At 36.3% G+C, this 19663-nt stretch overlaps 1 protein-coding gene across 5 annotated transcripts in view; it reads right to left on the reverse strand.

The window, feature by feature from the left end:
• The window catches only part of LOC121327953 (ephrin type-A receptor 3-like), a 99299-nt gene extending 80364 nt beyond the window's left edge, over nucleotides 1-18935 (reverse strand). For all 5 annotated transcript variants that reach the window (XM_041272330.1, XM_041272334.1, XM_041272331.1 and 2 more), the window contains exon 1: nucleotides 18744-18935. In XM_041272330.1, coding sequence (XP_041128264.1) covers nucleotides 18744-18828 — 85 coding nt within the window. In that variant the 5' untranslated portion in view covers nucleotides 18829-18935. The remainder of the gene's footprint in view (nucleotides 1-18743) is intronic.
• Nucleotides 18936-19663: the final 728 nt, after the last annotated feature.

Below are 19663 nucleotides of genomic sequence, written 5' to 3' on the forward strand. Positions count from 1 at the left end.
ACGTGCCACCTGTGCTTCATTTCCTCAGCCAACCGAGGAGACTTGGAGGGCCAGATTTCGACCAAAAGGAATTTGTATTGAAAAACAGTAAAAGCAAAGGTCAGACAATATTAACATTAGTTTAAAGAGTGTGTAGCGGGGTTCCGAAAAATATAACGTTACACAAGTTGCTACAACTGTTTAAACAACGTACCTGTAATTTATTTTTTCATTGTTAACATCCTGACAACTTTTGACACTTAGAACTTTAAAGTCTATTTCAAATCTCTTTTCACAATGTCTGCTCTAGTGCACTGATAGTGTAAGGATTATTGCCCGCATTGTCAAACAGGTAACACAGCAATAACGATCCATGATGTGGTATGAAACAGAAAAGGCAGAGCACTTATTGTTATGTTTTTACTTTTTTTTTTCGCTCTTCCTACAGTGATTTAGAGGACAGATCTCAAACCCCAGTGCACTAGAGCAGCCATTTTGAAAATAGCTTTGAAACAGACGTTAAAGCTAGTGTAAGAAGTTGTCAGGATGTTAACAATGAAAAGATAAATTGCAGGTATGTTATTTAAACAGTTGTAGCAGCACGTGGAGACGTGTAACGTTATATTTTTTCGGAATCTCGCTACTTATTATTTAATGTATTTAAAGCCATATTTCTGTTTTCTTTTCTTTTTGCACGGCCCAGTTTAAGTAAATGGCTCTGAACACACCCTCCCCAGCATCTCTTTACATGTCTACAGGAAGAGAGAAGGGCAAAACATCTCAGTAGCAAAGGCGTTGATCCCTTTTAGCTTTAGATAACTGCCACAAATTATATTACAGAGAATCATTTTTCTGTACCACAAATAATCAAGATTAAACATGTGCTGATAATATCACAAAGATCGATTATTGTTCCCACCCTAAGTAAAAACAAGGGTCTGTTCATGATGCATATACACCAGCAGGAAATGCATGATGATATGTGTTTTTACTTCAGATAAATAAATCTATAAACATGAGTGCAATATTTAACCCTAGCCTTTACCCATATTGCGCAATACAAAACCTACCCTCATAGGACAGCAATGTCAGTTGTGGTTACAGCTCCATTAGTTTCTGTTTGAATGCCTCAGTGAGAAGATGCAGATTGAACTGACCCAAGACCTTTTAAATGTGACTTTGGCATCTCTCAAGCTCAAAATAAAGAAGAGATATCCACTAGCAGCGGAGGAATCACATTATGCTGCCCTGTTACTCTTCACAATCCCATCCCTCATACAGACTGAAATTATCAATAGATATCTGCCCACTCATCTCTGCAAACTATTTTAATAACATGAGCTGGAACAGGTGAATCAATACATGCGACATAATAATATGGGCTCATAACCACAGGCTGTCTGCAGGCATCAATCACTCTGATAAATGATCACAGCCAGTCCTGCAATTGTTTCCTTTCATCAGAGTTGTTCTGCTCAATGTAGAAAATACCTCCCCTTCAACTACCAGCAAGGACCGCACTGCAACCCAATGCAATTTTCATTCGCTCAGACACGGGGATTGATATCTGGCTGAAGTTGTTTAAGTAAAAAATATGTTGGCCAGATAGCTAATAAAAGTCTGCTTTGGGGTACTACGGTAAAAGTAGAGCAGTGTATAGATTTAAAGTAACAGGGTAAATTATATGCAAGCCTAGTAAAGCACAGAAAAATAAGATAAAGCATCATTTAAAAAATGGTAAACTGAAAAAAACTGTACCCATTTGCAATGGTATCAGTTTCATAGATCCTGTTGAGCATGCTTAGATCCATTAAAAAAAAGGTTCAATAAGCTTTTTAATGAAAGTTAACAGTACACATCCAAAATGATAACTTGAACACAAGCACCTCCTTGTCTTGGTGCAATCTCCAACAGCTGTTGTTTTAAGAGTTTGAGTCAATTAAAAAATACAGTGTTCATGTCATCTGTCTCTTCTGTCATGCAGCAGAAATGTGTTTTCAACTGAAGGCTTATCGAAAGTTACCGCATTATTTTTGTAGCTTACACTAATGCAGTGCAGTGTTAGGGATGTTTCCTCTTACACTAATGCAGTGCAGTGTTAGGGATGTTTCCTCTTACACTAATGCAGTGCTGTGTTAGGGATGTTTACACTAATGCCTCTTACACTAATGCAGTGCAGTGTTAGGGATGTTTCCTCTTACACTAATGCAGTGCTGTGTTAGGGATGTTTCCTCTTACACTAATGCAGTGCAGTGTTAGGGATGTTTCCTCTTACACTAATGCAGTGCTGTGTTAGGGATGTTTCCTCTTACACTAATGCAGTGCTGTGTTAGGGATGTTTCCTCTTACACTAATGCAGTGCTGTGTTAGGGATGTTTCCTCTTACACTAATGCAGTGCTGTGTTAGGGATGTTTCCTCTTACACTAATGCAGTGCTGTGTTAGGGATGTTTCCCCTTACACTAATGCAGTGCTGTGTTAGGGATGATGTTTCCTCTTACACTAATGCAGTGCTGTGTTAGGGATGTTTCCTCTTACACTAATGCAGTGCTGTGTTAGGGATGTTTCCCTCTTACACTACACTAATGCAGTGCAGTGTTAGGGATGTTTGCAGTGCAGTGTTAGGGATGTTTCCTCTTACACTAATGCAGTGCTGTGTTAGGGATGTTTCCTCTTACACTAATGCAGTGCAGTGTGTTAGGGATGTTTCCTCTTACACTAATGCAGTGTTAGGGATGTTTCCTCTTACACTAATGCAGTGCTGTGTTAGGGTGTTAGGGATGTTTCCTCTTACACTAATGCAGTGCTGTGTTAGGGATGTTTCCTCTTACACTAATGCAGTGCAGTGTTAAGGAATGTTTCCTCTTACACTAATGCAGTGCTGTGTTAGGGTGTTAGTGCTGGATGTTTCCTCTTACACTTGCAGTGTGTTAGGGATGTTTCCCCTTACACTAATGCAGTGCTGTGTTACTTACACTAATGCAGTGCAGTGTTAGGGATGTTTCCTCTTACACTAATGCAGTGCTGTGTTAGGGATGTTTCCTCTTACACTAATGCAGTGCTGTGTTAGGGATGTTTCCTCTTACACTAATGCAGTGCTGTGTTAGGGATGTTTCCTTACACTTACACTAATGCAGTGCTGTGTTAGGGATGTTTCCTCTTACACTAATGCAGTGCTGTGTTAGGGATGTTTCCTCTTACACTAATGCAGTGCAGTGTTAGGGATGTTTCCTTCTTACACTAATGCAGTGCTGTGTTAGGGATGTTTAGGGATGTTTCCTCTTACACTAATGCAGTGCTGTGTTAGGGATGTTTCCTCTTACACTAATGCAGTGCTGTGTTAGGGATGTTTCCTCTTACACTAATGCAGTGCATGTTTCCTCTTACACTAATGCAATGCAGTGCAGTGTGTTAGGGATGTTTCCCCTTACACTAATGCAGTGCTGTGTTAGGGATGTTTCCAGTGTTAGGGATGTTTCCTTACACTAATGCATGCATGTTTCCCCTTACACTAATGCAGTGTGTTAGGGATGTTTCCTCTTACACTAATGCAGTGCAGTGTTAGTGCTGTGTTAGGGATGTTTCCTCTTACACTAATGCAGTGCTGTGTTAGGGATGTTTCCTCTTACACTAATGCAGTGCTGTGTTAGGGATGTTTCCCCTTACACTAATGCAGTGCTGTGTTAGGGATGTTTCCTCTTACACTAATGCAGTGCTGTGTTAGGGATGTTTCAGTGCTGTGTTAGGGATGTTTCCTTACACTAATGCAGTGCTGTGTTAGGGATGTTTCCTCTTACACTATGCAGTGCTGTGTTAGGGATGTTTCCTCTTACACTAATGCAGTGCTGTGTTAGGGATGTTTCCTCTTACACTAATGCAGTGCTGTGTTAGGGATGTTTCCTCTTACACTAATGCAGTGCAGTGTTAGGGATGTTTCCTCTTACACTAATGCATGTTTCCTCTTACACTAATGCAGTGCTGTGTTAGGGTGTTGCAGTGCTGTGTTAGGGATGTTTCCTCTTACACTAATGCAGTGCTGTGTTAGGGATGTTTCCCCTTACACTAATGCAGTGCTGTGTTAGGGATGTGCAGTGTTAGGGATGTTTCCTCTTACACTAATGCAGTGCAGTGTTAGGGATGTTTCCTCTTACACTAATGCAGTGCAGTGTTAGGGATGTTTCCTCTTACACTAATGCAGTGCTGTGTTAGGGATGTTTCCCCTTACACTAATGCAGTGCTGTGTTAGGTGTTAGGGATGTTTCCTCTGACACTAATGCAGTGCTGTGTTAGGGATGTTTCCCCTTACACTAATGCAGTGCTGTGTTAGGGATGTTTCCTCTTACACTAATGCAGTGCTGTGTTAGGGATGTTTCCTCTTACACTAATGCAGTGCTGTGTTAGGGATGTTTCCTCTTACACTAATGCAGTGCATGTGCATGTTTCCTCTTACCTAATGCAGTGCAGTGTTAGGGATGTTTCCTCTTACACTAATGCAGTGCTGTGTTAGGGATGTTTCCCCTTACACTGATGCAGTGCTGTGTTAGGGATGTTTCCTCTTACACTAATGCAGTGCAGTGTTAGGGATGTTTCCTCTGACACTAATGCAGTGCTGTGTTAGGGATGTTTCCCCTTACACTAATGCAGTGCTGTGTTAGGAATGTTTCCTCTTACACTAATGCAGTGCTGTGTTAGGGATGTTTCATCTTACACTAATGCAGTGCAGTGTTAGGGATGTTTCCTCTGACACTAATGCAGTGCTGTGTTAGGGATGTTTCCCCTTACACTAATGCAGTGCTGTGTTAGGAATGTTTCCTCTTACACTAATGCAATGCAGTGTTAGGGATGTTTCCTCTTATACTAATGCAGCTCAAGTTGATTCTTTCTATCAAATCCACAAGTAGGGAAGCCTATTAAAAGCTCTTGTCTGCCATGTAATAAAAATATGATCCCCACATCAAAGATTAACACAGGAGTAAAAGAGTGTTTATGCTAGGCACTGCTAATCCTACATTCCACTTAATAACAGGTTCCTGGAATCAGAAAGTCAGCCAGGTTACTGAATATGAAATTTAAGAGGGCCAATTAATGCTGATGTTGATGCTGTCTAATGTGGATTTTAGTCCTGAGTTAAAGCCTAAGCAGCTGACAAAGATCAACATTCAGGAAAACAAAATAGATTGATTATTGAATTTCAGTCAGAAGCAACAGCATTATCTGCACCTCATTGAATTTTCCTCTCGCTGGAAACTGAAGTCACACAGTGGCATGCAAAAAATAGGCCAGGAAATTTACATAATGCCGGTAAGATGCCCTTATGTTAATCTTACATTTCAACACGTAGATAGTGGAGATGCGAAAAAAAATTACCATTTTATTAGGGTCTGGAGGGGGAAAAAACCAATCCAGTCTTGAGTATAATATCAGAAGACTTCAACATGTTGAAAAGAAATCACATTCTATTGATTCTAATACATGTGAGCTAAGCTACAACAGCAACAGCAAACTTGAAAACTGAAAGATCAAAGTCAAAACAAAGCACTTTTTACACAATAAAAAAGAGACAGAGTCTGCAGTATGTGGCCAATGAGTCTGAAACTATAACCACAGATAATAACCAGTGAAAAGCTTACTCCAAGAGTAATGTGCTGGACTGTAGACATGTGCAGAAGAGGGTGCCCAGATTTGTATTTGGATGGAATAAAGACAAACGGTACAGATCTACAATGTCTGCCAAACTGTTTTAGCCATTTGGAAAATTGAAAGAAGACATATAATGAGAATGTTTGTCTTTCATTTCAGGTTGATAAATGTTTAGTCACTTATTATTAGTTTTATGAAGTTGTTCCCAGACATGCTCTATGATGCATGTTCAGCACTTTTTTGCTGATATACCACAGAATAGGCCCAAATCCTGTCATACTTACAGTATGTTACCAGTTATGTGACCTACTGTTTTTTGTTTTGTTTTTTTAACTCTGTATTCTATGTTTTTTCATTTGACAGTTTTCAAAATGGTGTTCCAGTGCAGCCAGGATTACTTTTTGTAAATCTCACAGGGAATTATCCCTTAAACAGTACAGTACATGTAATGAGCCCCCTCAAAACTACTACAGCTACTGTGTTACAGTCGCACAAATACCCAGACCTTTCCTCAAGATCTCTCAGAGGAGGAGATGCTGCATTCAGAGAATGACAATTAACCCTAACAAGGCCCAGTACTTCATCACTCAAATGACAGGCTCCCAAAGCCACTCAAAGCTGTGTGTCATCCAATCTCCATTGTGGAATACCCATTGGTTTCAATTAGAATGTCAACCTAGTAAAAAGCCATTTAAGTCAGTCTAGGCACTTCAAGTCTGGAAATGGGCAGATATAATCAGTGTTAACTGCTGGGGTCAACAGCTAATGGTTCAGCACCAGCTCTCAGTCCTATTGGAACATGCTCACATGCTTTAAAACAACCAGTTTTGTCTCATCTATTTGTTGATAAGAGCAAGCACTGTTAAACTAGTTCCTCGCGGCCAGTCACTCTCTGATGCAGGCAATGCTCTCCTCTTTAACCATTTAACCTCCAACTGCGTGCAGAAGAATTGGTTTATTTCTAGTTTTGTAACACTTTGGAGTAAAAAACTTTGTGAATTCTGAACATTATCAGTCAGTACCAATGAAAGGACTGCACTGAACACACTGACTCCAAATCCAAAGCAATTCGTGTCCTCAGATGAAAAGACAGCTGCAGTCAAAGTGCAGTTAGAAAAGTATATTATATAATGCAATGCAGCTGCTAGTAGTTACACTGCACCTTAGTATTGCACTGTCTACATCTAATGTAATTGCAACTTGTGATCATCATTTCTACAATAACACATTAACTGCAGTTCTAAGTTAGTACACTAACGGAAGCAAAAGTAAAATTTGAGTGATCACCATCATGTTAAACCAAAAAGCAGTCCACTACTTGCATGATGTACATAATGGCGAGAGGTTATAGTATTCTGCAGTACTTACAATGATTAAAAATGTACAGCATTTATAATACTTAAAATGCCCAGCAGTATGCTGCAATAAATGAGAATGTAACTGAATGTAATGTATTTTTTTATAGTGCAATAAACTATATTAATCAAAGTAAATAATGCAGAATAATATAATCACTTTGCACTGCTTACAATCGGACAAGCTTTTAAGATCCACTGGCAATTTAAAGAAGATATAACAGCAATAACCTTCAACATGAAATAAATACACATGATATCTACAGTGGGCAGTGTGGTTAATACAGTACTTCAACAATAACGGTGGTTCTATACAGGTAGTTAATGGCCTGAAAGTCAAGGCTCTCTTCACTCCTGGTCATTCAGTCCCAGTGAATAACTGACAGAGTCCATCCCTGCTGTGAGCCAAACACCTAATATTACTAGAGATTAAGAGACCCAATTCTAGTTCTGATATGTTACACTGCTTTTAATTTATTTTTCATTTCTCGTTTAATAATTTTTTATGAACTTGTCTGCTTCTGTCTGTCTCTGATCCCCATCCCCAGCGGGCGCTAACGAATTTGTGATAATGGACACCTTTCTGTTCTGCAATGCCTATGGCGTTATATATCATTAATGCTACAGCAGTTTAAGTAGCTGTCAAAAAGATAAGTAGAATGTATTAATTAATTCAAATTAAGAGTTCTAGAAAATCATTTCTGTTAGGTCTGTTTCCCAACAAACAGCTGCAGGGTTTTCCAAACATGGCTCCAAATGTTCTTGGGGGTTCTACACTTGAGAGTGGAATACTAAAACATTGTGTAAGTTTATCTTGCTATCTTATAGAGCCTCTTTGAGACTTATAAAAGGTCACTGCCTCCATGTCAACCAGCCTTTAAATAGGCTACCTTGTGCAGAATTAAAGATACTGTTCAGCCCCCAGAAGATATCATTTACCAGCACATTGCTATTTTTGAAGCAGAGCTGTATCTAAGCACATGTTCAGTGCCCCAGGCAGGTACCCCCACTCACACGATGCACCTCTTCTCAGCAGGTGGGAATATTTGCACAGTGCCAGCAGCTAAAAATACAGAAGCCAGTATAGGTTCTAGGGGTCAAGAGTGTAAAACTGGACTGGGATAATATTCTTCATTCACCCAAAGCTGTTTGCAGTTTTTAAAGCATTTTCCCCAGTCTCTAATTTACTAAATGCATTTATTTAATTCCAGACTAGAGCAAATGCTTTGACAAAATGCCATCAGGCAATATCATTAAGCTTTAACTCATTGGTTATTTTAATTTATTTGGATTAATCACAGTAGAGGGGTGTGGAATTCATATCGCCCAACATCCAAGACAACAGGATCTGTGTGAGGGACAAGTTTTGCCATTATACTTTGCCCGTTGGACAAATAGTTTTAATTTATTTATTTGTCCTGTGTTCGCTCTGTTGCTAGAAGAACACTCTGGGTATATTTCTAGAGAGCAACGAAAGCTTCTGAAAACTGAATTGCGGATGTCTAACTCCTACACAAACATTTTATTAAGTGTTTATGTCCCACCACTATCGTTTATGATTGGCTAGATGTGGGTAAAAGCAAGTCTTCTATTGGTTACAAAGAAACCCAGAAATGGCTGCCCTTAGAGCCTCTGGCAATGCACAGACTGATCTTTAAACTTCAGCTATTATTTACTGTGACGATGAATCACACAGACTGATGTTTAAACTTCAGGTGTTATTTACTGTGATGGTGAACGTCACACAGACTGATCTTTAAACTTCAGGTATTTACTGTGACGATGAATATCACAAAGACTGATCTTTAAACTTCAGGTATTATTTACTGCGATGGTGAATATCACACAGACTGATCTTTAAACTTCAGGTATTATTTACTGTGATGGTGAATATCACACAGACTGATCTTTAAACTTCAGGTATTATTTACTGTGATGATGAATATCACACAGACTGATCTTTAAACTTCAGGTATTATTTACTGTGATGATGAATATCACACAGACTGATCTTTAAACTTCAGGTATTATTTACTGTGATGATGAATATCACAAAGACTGATCTTTAAACTTCAGGTATTATTTACTGTGACGATGAATATCACACAGACTGATCTTTAAACTTCAGGTATTATTTACTGTGACGATGAATATCACACAGACTGATCTTTAAACTTCAGGTATTATTTACTGTGACGATGAATATCACACAGACTGATCTTTAAACTTCAGGTATTATTTACTGACTGACTTCAGGTATTATTTATGAATATCACACAGACTGATCTTTAAACTTCAGGTATTATTTACTGTGACGATGAATATCACACAGACTGATCTTTAAACTTCAGGTATTATTTACTGTGATGATGAATATCACACAGACTGATCTTTAAACTTCACGTATTATTTACTGTCGATGAATATCACACAGACTGATCTTTAAACTTCACATATTATTTACTGTGACGATGAATATCACACAGACTGATCTTTAAACTTCAGGTATTATTTACTGTGACGATGAATATCACACAGACTGATCTTTAAACTTCAGGTATTATTTACTGTGACGATGAATATCACACAGACTGATCTTTAAACTTCAGGTATTATTTACTGTGACGATGAATATCACACAGACTGATCTTTAAACTTCACGTATTATTTACTGTGACGATGAATATCACACAGACTGATCTTTAAACTTCACGTATTATTTACTGTGACGATGAATATCACACAGACTGATCTTTAAACTTCAGGTATTATTTGCGCTTTTTGTAAATTAGCAGATAAGTGATACTGCTTCCTTAATACATGAATCTGACATTGAAATGCAGCAGTAAAGTAACAAAAACAAAAAAAACACCATAGTCACTAAGGAGTAGAACCTTTGTGGTTATATGTGCACTTGTTGGGATGTTTAAAAAACAAAAGTGAAGTTTGCTGTTTAGAAGCCTTTCAGCAAACTATCTCTGGCAAACAATGTAGGGATTATTTTTTTTTATTTCGATTTTAGTGTTGCTAATCTAATTTGCCATTTATCATATTACATTTAAAAGCTAAATTAAAAATAATTTATTTGAAAATATTAAAACATGAAGACTGACAAATGTGTTTATAGTGATAGAAATTAAATGCTTACATATGAGATTATCTGTGCAATATTTTATTATTAAAAAAAAAAAAAATGTAAATCTCATGGCAATGTGTTTATGTAATCACTAATTGATTGATTGTGTTCACTACCAAAATCCTACCAGTTAAAATCTGCATTTGTGTGTTTGTGTGATGCGGAGGGGACAAGTAGATTTTTAAGATGGACAAGTGGACTTTTCTAGAATTTTGTAACTTGGTCAATTTTTTTCTATTTCAAAAATTTAACACCCCTGCAGTAAATAATGCTACATTTGTGAAACTGTTGTAGAATGTTCTTGGCTTCATTACTGTTCAAAAATGTTTTCACAAACACTATTAAAAAATACTTTTTCTTTTGAAACTCCTGGGTTTAGGCTTTGTGAATAAGACCCTTAGGCCATATTTTCAAAGCGTTTACTCCAGTTTTAATGAAGTCCTTTTTTTTGAAAGACGACAATTGAACAGTAATGTGCAAACCCAAGAAACAAACAACTCGAGACAGTTTGACAAACCTCCAATCACATGCTGTAGATGTTTGATACTAGTTTAGTGAAGTCAATAAGGGTTGTTCTCCTTTAAAAGATGTAGTTAATTAAAGACTGGAGAAAACTCTCTGAAAATATGACATTGCATTTTTTATGGTTAGCCTTCGATATTTAGCAGAGTGCCTTATTTCAATATTTACAGAACTCTGACAGAGCAATTCACATTAGATTCATATTGCCTGGTATTGTAGCAGTATTTCACATACTGTGATGAAGGCACCATTTAATTACAGCAGAATTACTGTGCAACCAAAGTGAGACATTACTGAGCCGAAACTGTGAATTCCGTAGTCAACAAAGTTTGCCCAAGACCATTTAACCTTATGTAAGTGACTCTAAGCATATAATCAATGTGCTCCTCATTTAAAACATGTCTGTTTCACTGGGCTAGTTGACCACATTTAAAGCTGAAATGAAGTTAAAGCATTTTCCTAATGCTGAGGTCCCTTTCTTAGCTGTACTAAGATGATTTATTACTTTGCATTTGTCATCAATTAAGTGCAATTACAGTAAGATGTTCAGGAGCAAGAAGTGTAAAAATCGCTAAATTGGTTACAAATGGTCCTTAGTTATTACTGTTAGCAGGAACATTTAAAACAGCAGTTTTGTTTCACAATAATAACTACATAGAGAACAATGAGCATCCTCTAAATGCAATCAGCACCAATGAAAGGACTGTACTGAACACACTGACTCCAAATCCAAAGCCATTCGTGACCTCAGATAAAAAGACAGCTGCAGTCAAAGTGCAGTTAGAAAGGTATATTATATAATGCAATGCAGCTGCTAGTAGTTACATTGCACCTCAGTATTATCTGCAACTTGAGATTTTCATTTCTGTAATAATGGGTTAACTGCAGTTCTAGAACACATACTCTCCCAACATTTCACAATTATAGTTATCAGTATCTTGAGAAAGTTGATAACCAAAATGTAGTTTGCTACTTCTGTGCTGTAAATACTGCAGAAAGATCACACTGTTCTGAAGTGTTTACTGCGGTTAATATTATTTACAACAGTATTTAAAAAATACAGCAGTAAACTGGTATACGCCAGTAAAAACTGCAGTACTGCAATAAACGGGTACTGATAGTGATGTATTAAGCAAGAACATACTGCAGAATGCAATAATCACCTTGCAGCATTTGCAGCTGGAAATGCCTTCAAGCTAAAGTGGAAGGGGGTTATACTATATTTAAAACAATAATGACTATGAAGGTGGTCCTTACCAGGCAGTTAATGACCTGAAAGCCACGGGCACTCTTCCCACTATAGATCATTACGTCCATTGAATAAGTGACAGAGTTCATTAGTGCTGTCTGAGCCAGCTTGCCTTGGTATTTTTTGGGCTCACACATTCTCTCTGAATCACTCGTAGCCTGATCCCTTGGGTTTAATGGATCCCACACTCAATTCCATTTTTCTTGTTACAGTTGTGGTTTTCTTGCTATTTAGTTAAGGTAGTGCTGTATTAGTTATATTACTACTGTACGTATTAATGTGGAATATGCTCTGTATCCTACATTAGTATAGAGACATACAACTCAAGAATGCTCCTGTATTTGTTTTGTATTTGCAATGCACCCTTTTGATAATGATGCAATATTACTGACACCATCCGATACCAAATTCAAATAATAAAATGAAATGCTTCCATAGCAGCAAAACAAAAACCATGATGCTATTACATTTCTGTCAGTGCCGTTTCGGGGTCCAATGATGTTTGGCAAGATTTTGCGACTTACTAATGATAACTAATTACTGACTGGAAAACAGTAATAGCTACAGGCTGTGATAATAAAGCATTGCTTGTAATTGACGAGAGGTTTAAGCTGTGCGGTAAATAGAACCCGAGCTCTGATTTGAAAGCAATGCCTCCTCTGATCTGATTCTCCAGCACTAGCTCGGACTTCATTTGGTCAAGAACTGGAAACTTGCTGTGAAAAAAAGAACATCAGCTTGAGGCAAATCTCTTTTCTGATTAACAAAAAATAGATACAATGAGAAGACTGTTGAAGTTTTTATAAACATTCTCTTAGGTTAAACAGTGCTTTTAAAATGAGAATAATAATAAAAAAAAAAAACATTTCTGAAAAGAATTTTGTGAATATGGGCCCATGTTACCGTTGAGATAAATATATCAATATCAGGCGTTTCATAAAAAAAAATTACATTTAAACCGACAATGATGAACTGTGTCAGTCTTTACATGAGCATAAAGAAATGTGTTTATTTCTAGTATTGCAACATTGACAGTTCTTGATTTGACAAGAAAAAATCTGAGCATTTCCAAAAACTGAATTCTTGAATACAACAGCATTATATATATAGTTGATATATATAAAGTTGATATCATATAAAATATGAGAAGTCAGCAGAAGGAATATATATATATATATATTCCTTCTGCTGACTTCTCATATTTTATATGATATCAACTTTGACGATAATTCAACTGTATATATTGGACGGAACACACAAACTATCTATTCTTTGTATATTGAAAACATAGCTGTAATTGTATTGGAGTACCTGGCCAGAAACGTTGCTTTGTACTTTAGACTCCACAACACAAACGGCTAGCAGTCTGTTCACCCCTGAGAATAACACAGCGGCTGCTTCCCTAGAAACGACGTGTTAATGCAAGGTTGTGTTAATACTGATATCAATCACCCACAACAGCTGCTGCAAGGGAGCGACTGGAGGGGCAAGGGGGCATTTGGAATTTTAAACATGTGCGTGCAAGAGGTTATTCCATGGAACTGTGCTGCAAGGTTCTCTCGTCACTCGACACATTGTCAAAACCCCTCACAGTCTAACTAGCAACTTCATCATTACACTGACCGCTGATTTTTTGTTTAATTGTTTTTAGGATATTTGCTCATTTTTAATACAGTAACACTGCTATTTCAGATTATATATAGAATAATATATATATATAGATTGATATATATATATATATCATATATACTGATATATATATATATCCTATATATTATATAAATATATTTTAACAGTCTAGACATTAAGAGTCAAACATTTTCCTCAGTAATTTATCAAACACTTTAAAAAATTAATGTTTTTTACCATTACATTGATTAGGATGGTGACGATCCTATGATGCTATGTTTATTATACAAATTTGTGATATAAACACTACTACTACTGATAATAATAATAAATAATAATAATAATAATAATAATAATAAATAATAATAATAATAATAAAATAATAATAATAATACATGTGTGTATTTGAAATACAATGATTGTATTGTTATGGTCAGATGGTTACAGATTTAATTTTAGGACATTTACATTTGAGACGTGTATTAAATGGAGGTTAAAACAGCTTGTAGATCTTAATAAAATTCGAGAAACCAATAGACACACCGGCCTAAATCCTTCCTGAAAGCCAACTCTATCGCTGTCTAATACCTTCAGGAGGAGATACACAAATAACGCAGTCCGGAGCTGAATTGATCTGGAAGCAGCTGGTGAGCCTGTGAGCAGAATGAGAGGCTACTGGCTCATAGTGTTATCACACGAAGCGTTATAAATCAGTTTCACTGCTGTAAACAGACATCATGGGCTAAGCCAACGCATTGAGAATGCAAAGAAAATGCGAACTGCAATATACATTAATGGCATTTAATTTGGGAACAACGCAGAACCACAACCAAGCGTATTGAAGATTGTTCATGCGTTTAGTTTAAAAAAGTTTTTAACAATAATAAATACATATAAATAAATAAACTCTAAATATTCACATGACAAATAATTATGATATATATAATATATATATATATATATATATATATATATATATATATATATGTGTGTGTGTGTGTGTGTGTGTGTGTGTGTGTGTGTGTGTGTGTGTGTGTGGTGTGTGCATATATATAATATATATATATATATCTTATATAATATATATAAATATATTATATATATATATATATATAATAAATAGCTGTTTGAACTATGCTGAACCCTTGAACTTTATGTGTGCACACAACACCTACAGCAGATGTCGTCCTATAAAAAGCAGTTTTCGTTTTTTCTTTTTCAAAACTTTCCTCTTATTTATTTATGTATCTATTCTTGTTTGGTTTGTATGTTTTGGTTGTGTCCTGTTGTCTGTGGACATTGCAATAAGTTATTTGGTCTTATTCTAATATAAAATAAAAATAAAGAATAAACAAAAAAAAAAAATTCATAAAGTTGTATTGTATTGCATTGAAGAGTAGCCTATCTCTTTTCTTACAGTCATACAGGAAATGATAATTTCCTAAACATCTCTAAATCCTGTTTTCTGTTTAAAGCGCTGCGTGCTGCCATGCTCGCTGTAACCAAGTGCCCGTATTTATTGAAGTTCATCAGCGGCCGCTCTACAGTGACACTCGCAGGCAGACAGCTCACTGCGGAACAGACCTCCAACGCTTGAGCCTTTACGCCTGCTTTTAAACTTTTCAGCACGCACCCTGGCTCAAGCACCACTGCACAAAAGGTAGAATATTTTGAGAGGTGAGAAAGTTCAGCTGAACCTCATCACATAAACGGGGGTCTGCGTTGCTTTTACAAGCTGTTCCACAACAACATCAAGAAATAAATAAAAACGATAGGTAAATGTTTATTTAATTAATTTAAATAGATCACATCTATGTGATATATATATATATATATATATATATATATATATATATATATATATATATATATATATATATATATATATGCGCGAGTGTGTGTGTGTCTCTCCCATACAGAAAGAAAAGTTTTCAGTATAGGTTTTGTATATGGTATATAGGTCATACCTTTATATTGTGTAGCTGTGGAATACATACTGGATGGTAAACCTATATTTTGCCTATGCGATAAATAATTAACTAATTAATGTACATCGCAGTAACAATGAATTCAAAAAAGGGTGTACAAACTCTGTACTGCGGCAAAAGACCTAGTAAATTGCATTGTAACTACCGTACTTGTAAAAACCGTACTTATAGAAAAAGTTAATTTAAAAAAGTGTGTAAACAACTAACTGGCTACATTTGTGTCAACTTTCCTATTGTCACATATATATATTTCCACTTGCCAGCTACAAATAGTAATTGAGTGTGTTTTTACTATACTACCCTACCATATTGTTGTGTCTTTGTCTACTGTCAACTAATGAGAGGATGTATGACATCTGTGTGCTGGAAACAATAACCATAATATAAAAATGCATCATATATTTAAAAATGGCAGAACTTAAATGTGAAAGTATACATATGTCACACACATGGCTGTCAAAACGTAATATAGTGTTGATAATAATATTCTCTTCAGAAAGTATATAGGATCACTGGTAGCAGCTGCAATTACAGTGGTTCCATTGCAGTGCAATGCCATATCAAATTCCAATGTGAACACATAGAATGACATGTATAACATAACCATATATTTGTTCAAGACAAACAGCCGTCAATTATGTAGAAAAAAAAATTCTAGATGACAGGCAGATGCAATTAAAGGCTACTCCAGTTCTATTTGACTATTCAATGAGCAGGGTACTGAAAAAAGGGCTTGGCATTTTTCTTTCCCTCAGTTGTGCCCTTGTAATATAAGCCCCAAGTTCATATTGATCTCTGATATTATCTGAAATACTTTTTGGTATTTTCAGGTGCCTAAAGGCGTTCCTGCCAATGCAATCAAACTATTATTAAAGCAATTCAGGCAGTGCATAAAACCTAAAACAAATTGTGCTGTTAGCTGCCTTTAGTGACTCAGGTCAAGTGTTAACTTGTGAGATTTATTAGATAGCAAAATGAAGTCTCTCCAGACTCCTCTACAGAAAGAGTATAGGTATTATTTATTACTGCACAAGAATGAAGGTCGGCAGCAGTATTCTCCCATTCCCCTACACACCACAGATGATATGAAACACTCTCCCATTTTCAATCCACTGGAATTGAATCTATAATGCAGCACAACAGATGAATTAAACTATGGCTTCCAGCAAGGCAACGCAATTCAAATAAACTACATAATATGCCAGGCTGAATTCCAAAATATAAACTGGAAATGAGCAATAAGGAACTATCACAATAAATATCATTTTGTTTTTCTATTTCCGTGGAAACAAGCCCCAAAGTCCATTTAGTATTTATTATATAGTTGTACCATGGTATCTTAGTTGCTTCCCTGTTTAAGTCAATCACTAAATCCAATCAACACTAAAAGCACATGCGTTTTAAAGGCAATGTTATATGTTTACTGATAAGAATGTTTAAATGGAGTGATTTTCTTTTCAGATCACTCCCATTAGCGCAATGAATAAGACTCATAAGCTGTTGCTTGTTATGGCAATAGGCTGTCAGGTATGTGACTGTAATGTGTGTCTGCCGCTCTGCACAGACAGCAGTAGATCCGTTCTTGTAACTCAATTTTCTGACAAGAAGTAAAAGTACACTTGTTTTACAGCTGTATTAAATACTGTAATCTCTCCATATATTTTGGTATATTTGTATAATAATTTTACAAAATCTATATTCGATTATCCGCAATAAACTTTTTAATTGTTTAATTTTTAAATGTTAGGTTTTATATTGAGGCTTTAATTATCAACACAAAAAATAAGCGAGAAGGGAAATGATAAAACACGGCATTATAGATGCTAGTGGGAAATTTTATTCTCCAAAACCAGTAGGTCCTTCTGTTTAACATTTTATCTGGATATCAGAATTATAAGTCACATATTGTAGTAAAGATTATATTTTAAACAGAGCAGAACTCTAACAAAAGCCTGGGGTCATGAACTACTAATGTTTTTAAAAAGAACCAGAACAGAGTTTTCTAAAAAATAAAACAGAAATCAACAGTATAAACCAGAAAAGACAATATAACGTCTATTTTTATAGTTTAACATGTAACTGGTTTCGGTCCAATCTAACAGATCAATCGTGTATTATACATTACTTCATATATTTATACAGCATCCCTACAACTACGTATTACAGATGGCACGGGATTCAAACAAAGCACAAAATGCAGCTTTATATTCACAGCTCGGCCCCTGTTGTATTCTAAAGGTTCCCCTAGCTTTAAAAACATGACATAAAATAACAAATTTTCAACTGATTATTTTAGCTAATAACAAATTCATTGTTTTAAACAAGAGCTTTGTTCTTACTGGCAAGTTTGTACCAATCTAATATCCATGTGGGAATGTTTTACATACTGACTGAACTACAGCATGCAGTAATACATTTATTACCGTTAGCTCAGTTTGTTAAGAAAAGTCTGGACGGTTATGAGACAGAGTAAAGTAAAAATGAAATATGAACAAGCTAATAAAATATATTTCTGTTTATTACAGTATGTCTGTCTCATGAATAGGAAGCTGAATGCTGTCAAAATTATGACTTCATCTTTGACAATTATCATGAGCAGCAGAGGTCTGTGTGTCAGTAATTCATTGCAGAAATGTCACTTTAACAGTTTGAAACGTATTAAGAATTAACCAAGGTGAGGAAATAATACACGCATCTATCTATCTGTGAGATTATTATCATTCTCATGCTAAATTACAAAAACAAATATTAAAACATGACCGGGACTGCATGGATTACCGGGATTATGATCACTGCATTGGTTTGATATACATTTAAGAGTAGATTGGTGTCATCCGTCTCTATAAAGTTACAGAAATGTACGCCCCTGCTTCCATTAATTACCCGGTAAATAAAATAGGTGTTCACATTTACAGAACTACACGTTATTCAAGTCCTGTAAACAATATTATTTAAAAGTATATTTGCTTTTTCTACCAAGTAATACGAGTAAGCTGGTTTATTTAATGTCTTCTTCCTAGGTATAATACACTAATAAAACACCAGCAGATGAGTTATAATCACTTCTTCCAAGCGTGTTCCTCGCTGCCGACGCCTAAAACACAGGTCTGAAGCAAACAGCGTTTCTTCCTGGACCACCTTAAAGAAGCGATGGAACACCTACCAGGCAGAACCACCTAGCGCCACACCATCCTGGAAACACTCGTGCAAAATCACCACTCGCCTCTCTTAGTGAACATTTCCTACCTTCGTTAGAGGGGTGGTTAGTGAGTTGTCCCAGGCAGATCAATGAAGAGAGGATCAGAAAAAGAACAAGGGGTTTGCAATCCATGTTGGAGGCTGAGAGGGCAATGAGAGGTACATATCTCCATGAAGCATCCCACTGATATGAGCGCGCTGACTCCAAGACGAGTTACCATTCTCAGCGCAAAGCCTGATGTCGAGTTTGACACCGGAGATGAGGAGGAGTCTGCCGACCTGCGATCGGCAGGCAAGGGAGCAGTCAAATGGGTTTTCCGCTGGGTCCTAGTGTCCAGTGAGGTGAAAAGTTGTCAATTTAAGCATCAGCTCATAAATTCACAAGTAGGCCAAATTCTTTACCGTGCTTACCAGCAAGTATTATTTAAATATTCATAATATCAAAACTGTAACGTGGCGTACACAGAGATCAAAATGCTGTTTCCGTCTCTCACGTGGAATAGCAGTATACAGTAACACGGGCTGGAAATAGCTAAGGATGACCTCCTTTTAAATATATTCTTTTTTAAGTCAGATGTTAAATACGTCAAACCTTCTATGCCTATATTTTTGCAGTTTATAAGCCATAATTAGTTGCCATGTTTGTGTGCTGCATATTTTAGTGGACTTCTTTATTATTGTTCTTGTATCTTTATTACCCATCTAAAGCCATATGCTTGTGGTACAGTTTCATCCAATAGCTTAATTACCAATACAATTGATCCCCTTAAAAAGTAACGTCACACATGGCGGAACAAAGTGCGAGTCAGTGTGATCACAAGCCCTTGTGGAGTTAATAAGTTCTGTATAAACAGAGCTTTTGAGCTGAAGGAACTGGTCTAGCCTGTGTCTGGCACACACAAGCAGCCACGAGCACAGACTCCTTTCCAACATTATTATTATTATTATTATTATTATTATTATTATTA

Source organism: Polyodon spathula, chromosome 15, assembly GCF_017654505.1.
Source record: "Polyodon spathula isolate WHYD16114869_AA chromosome 15, ASM1765450v1, whole genome shotgun sequence".
Lineage (NCBI taxonomy): Eukaryota > Metazoa > Chordata > Actinopteri > Acipenseriformes > Polyodontidae > Polyodon > Polyodon spathula.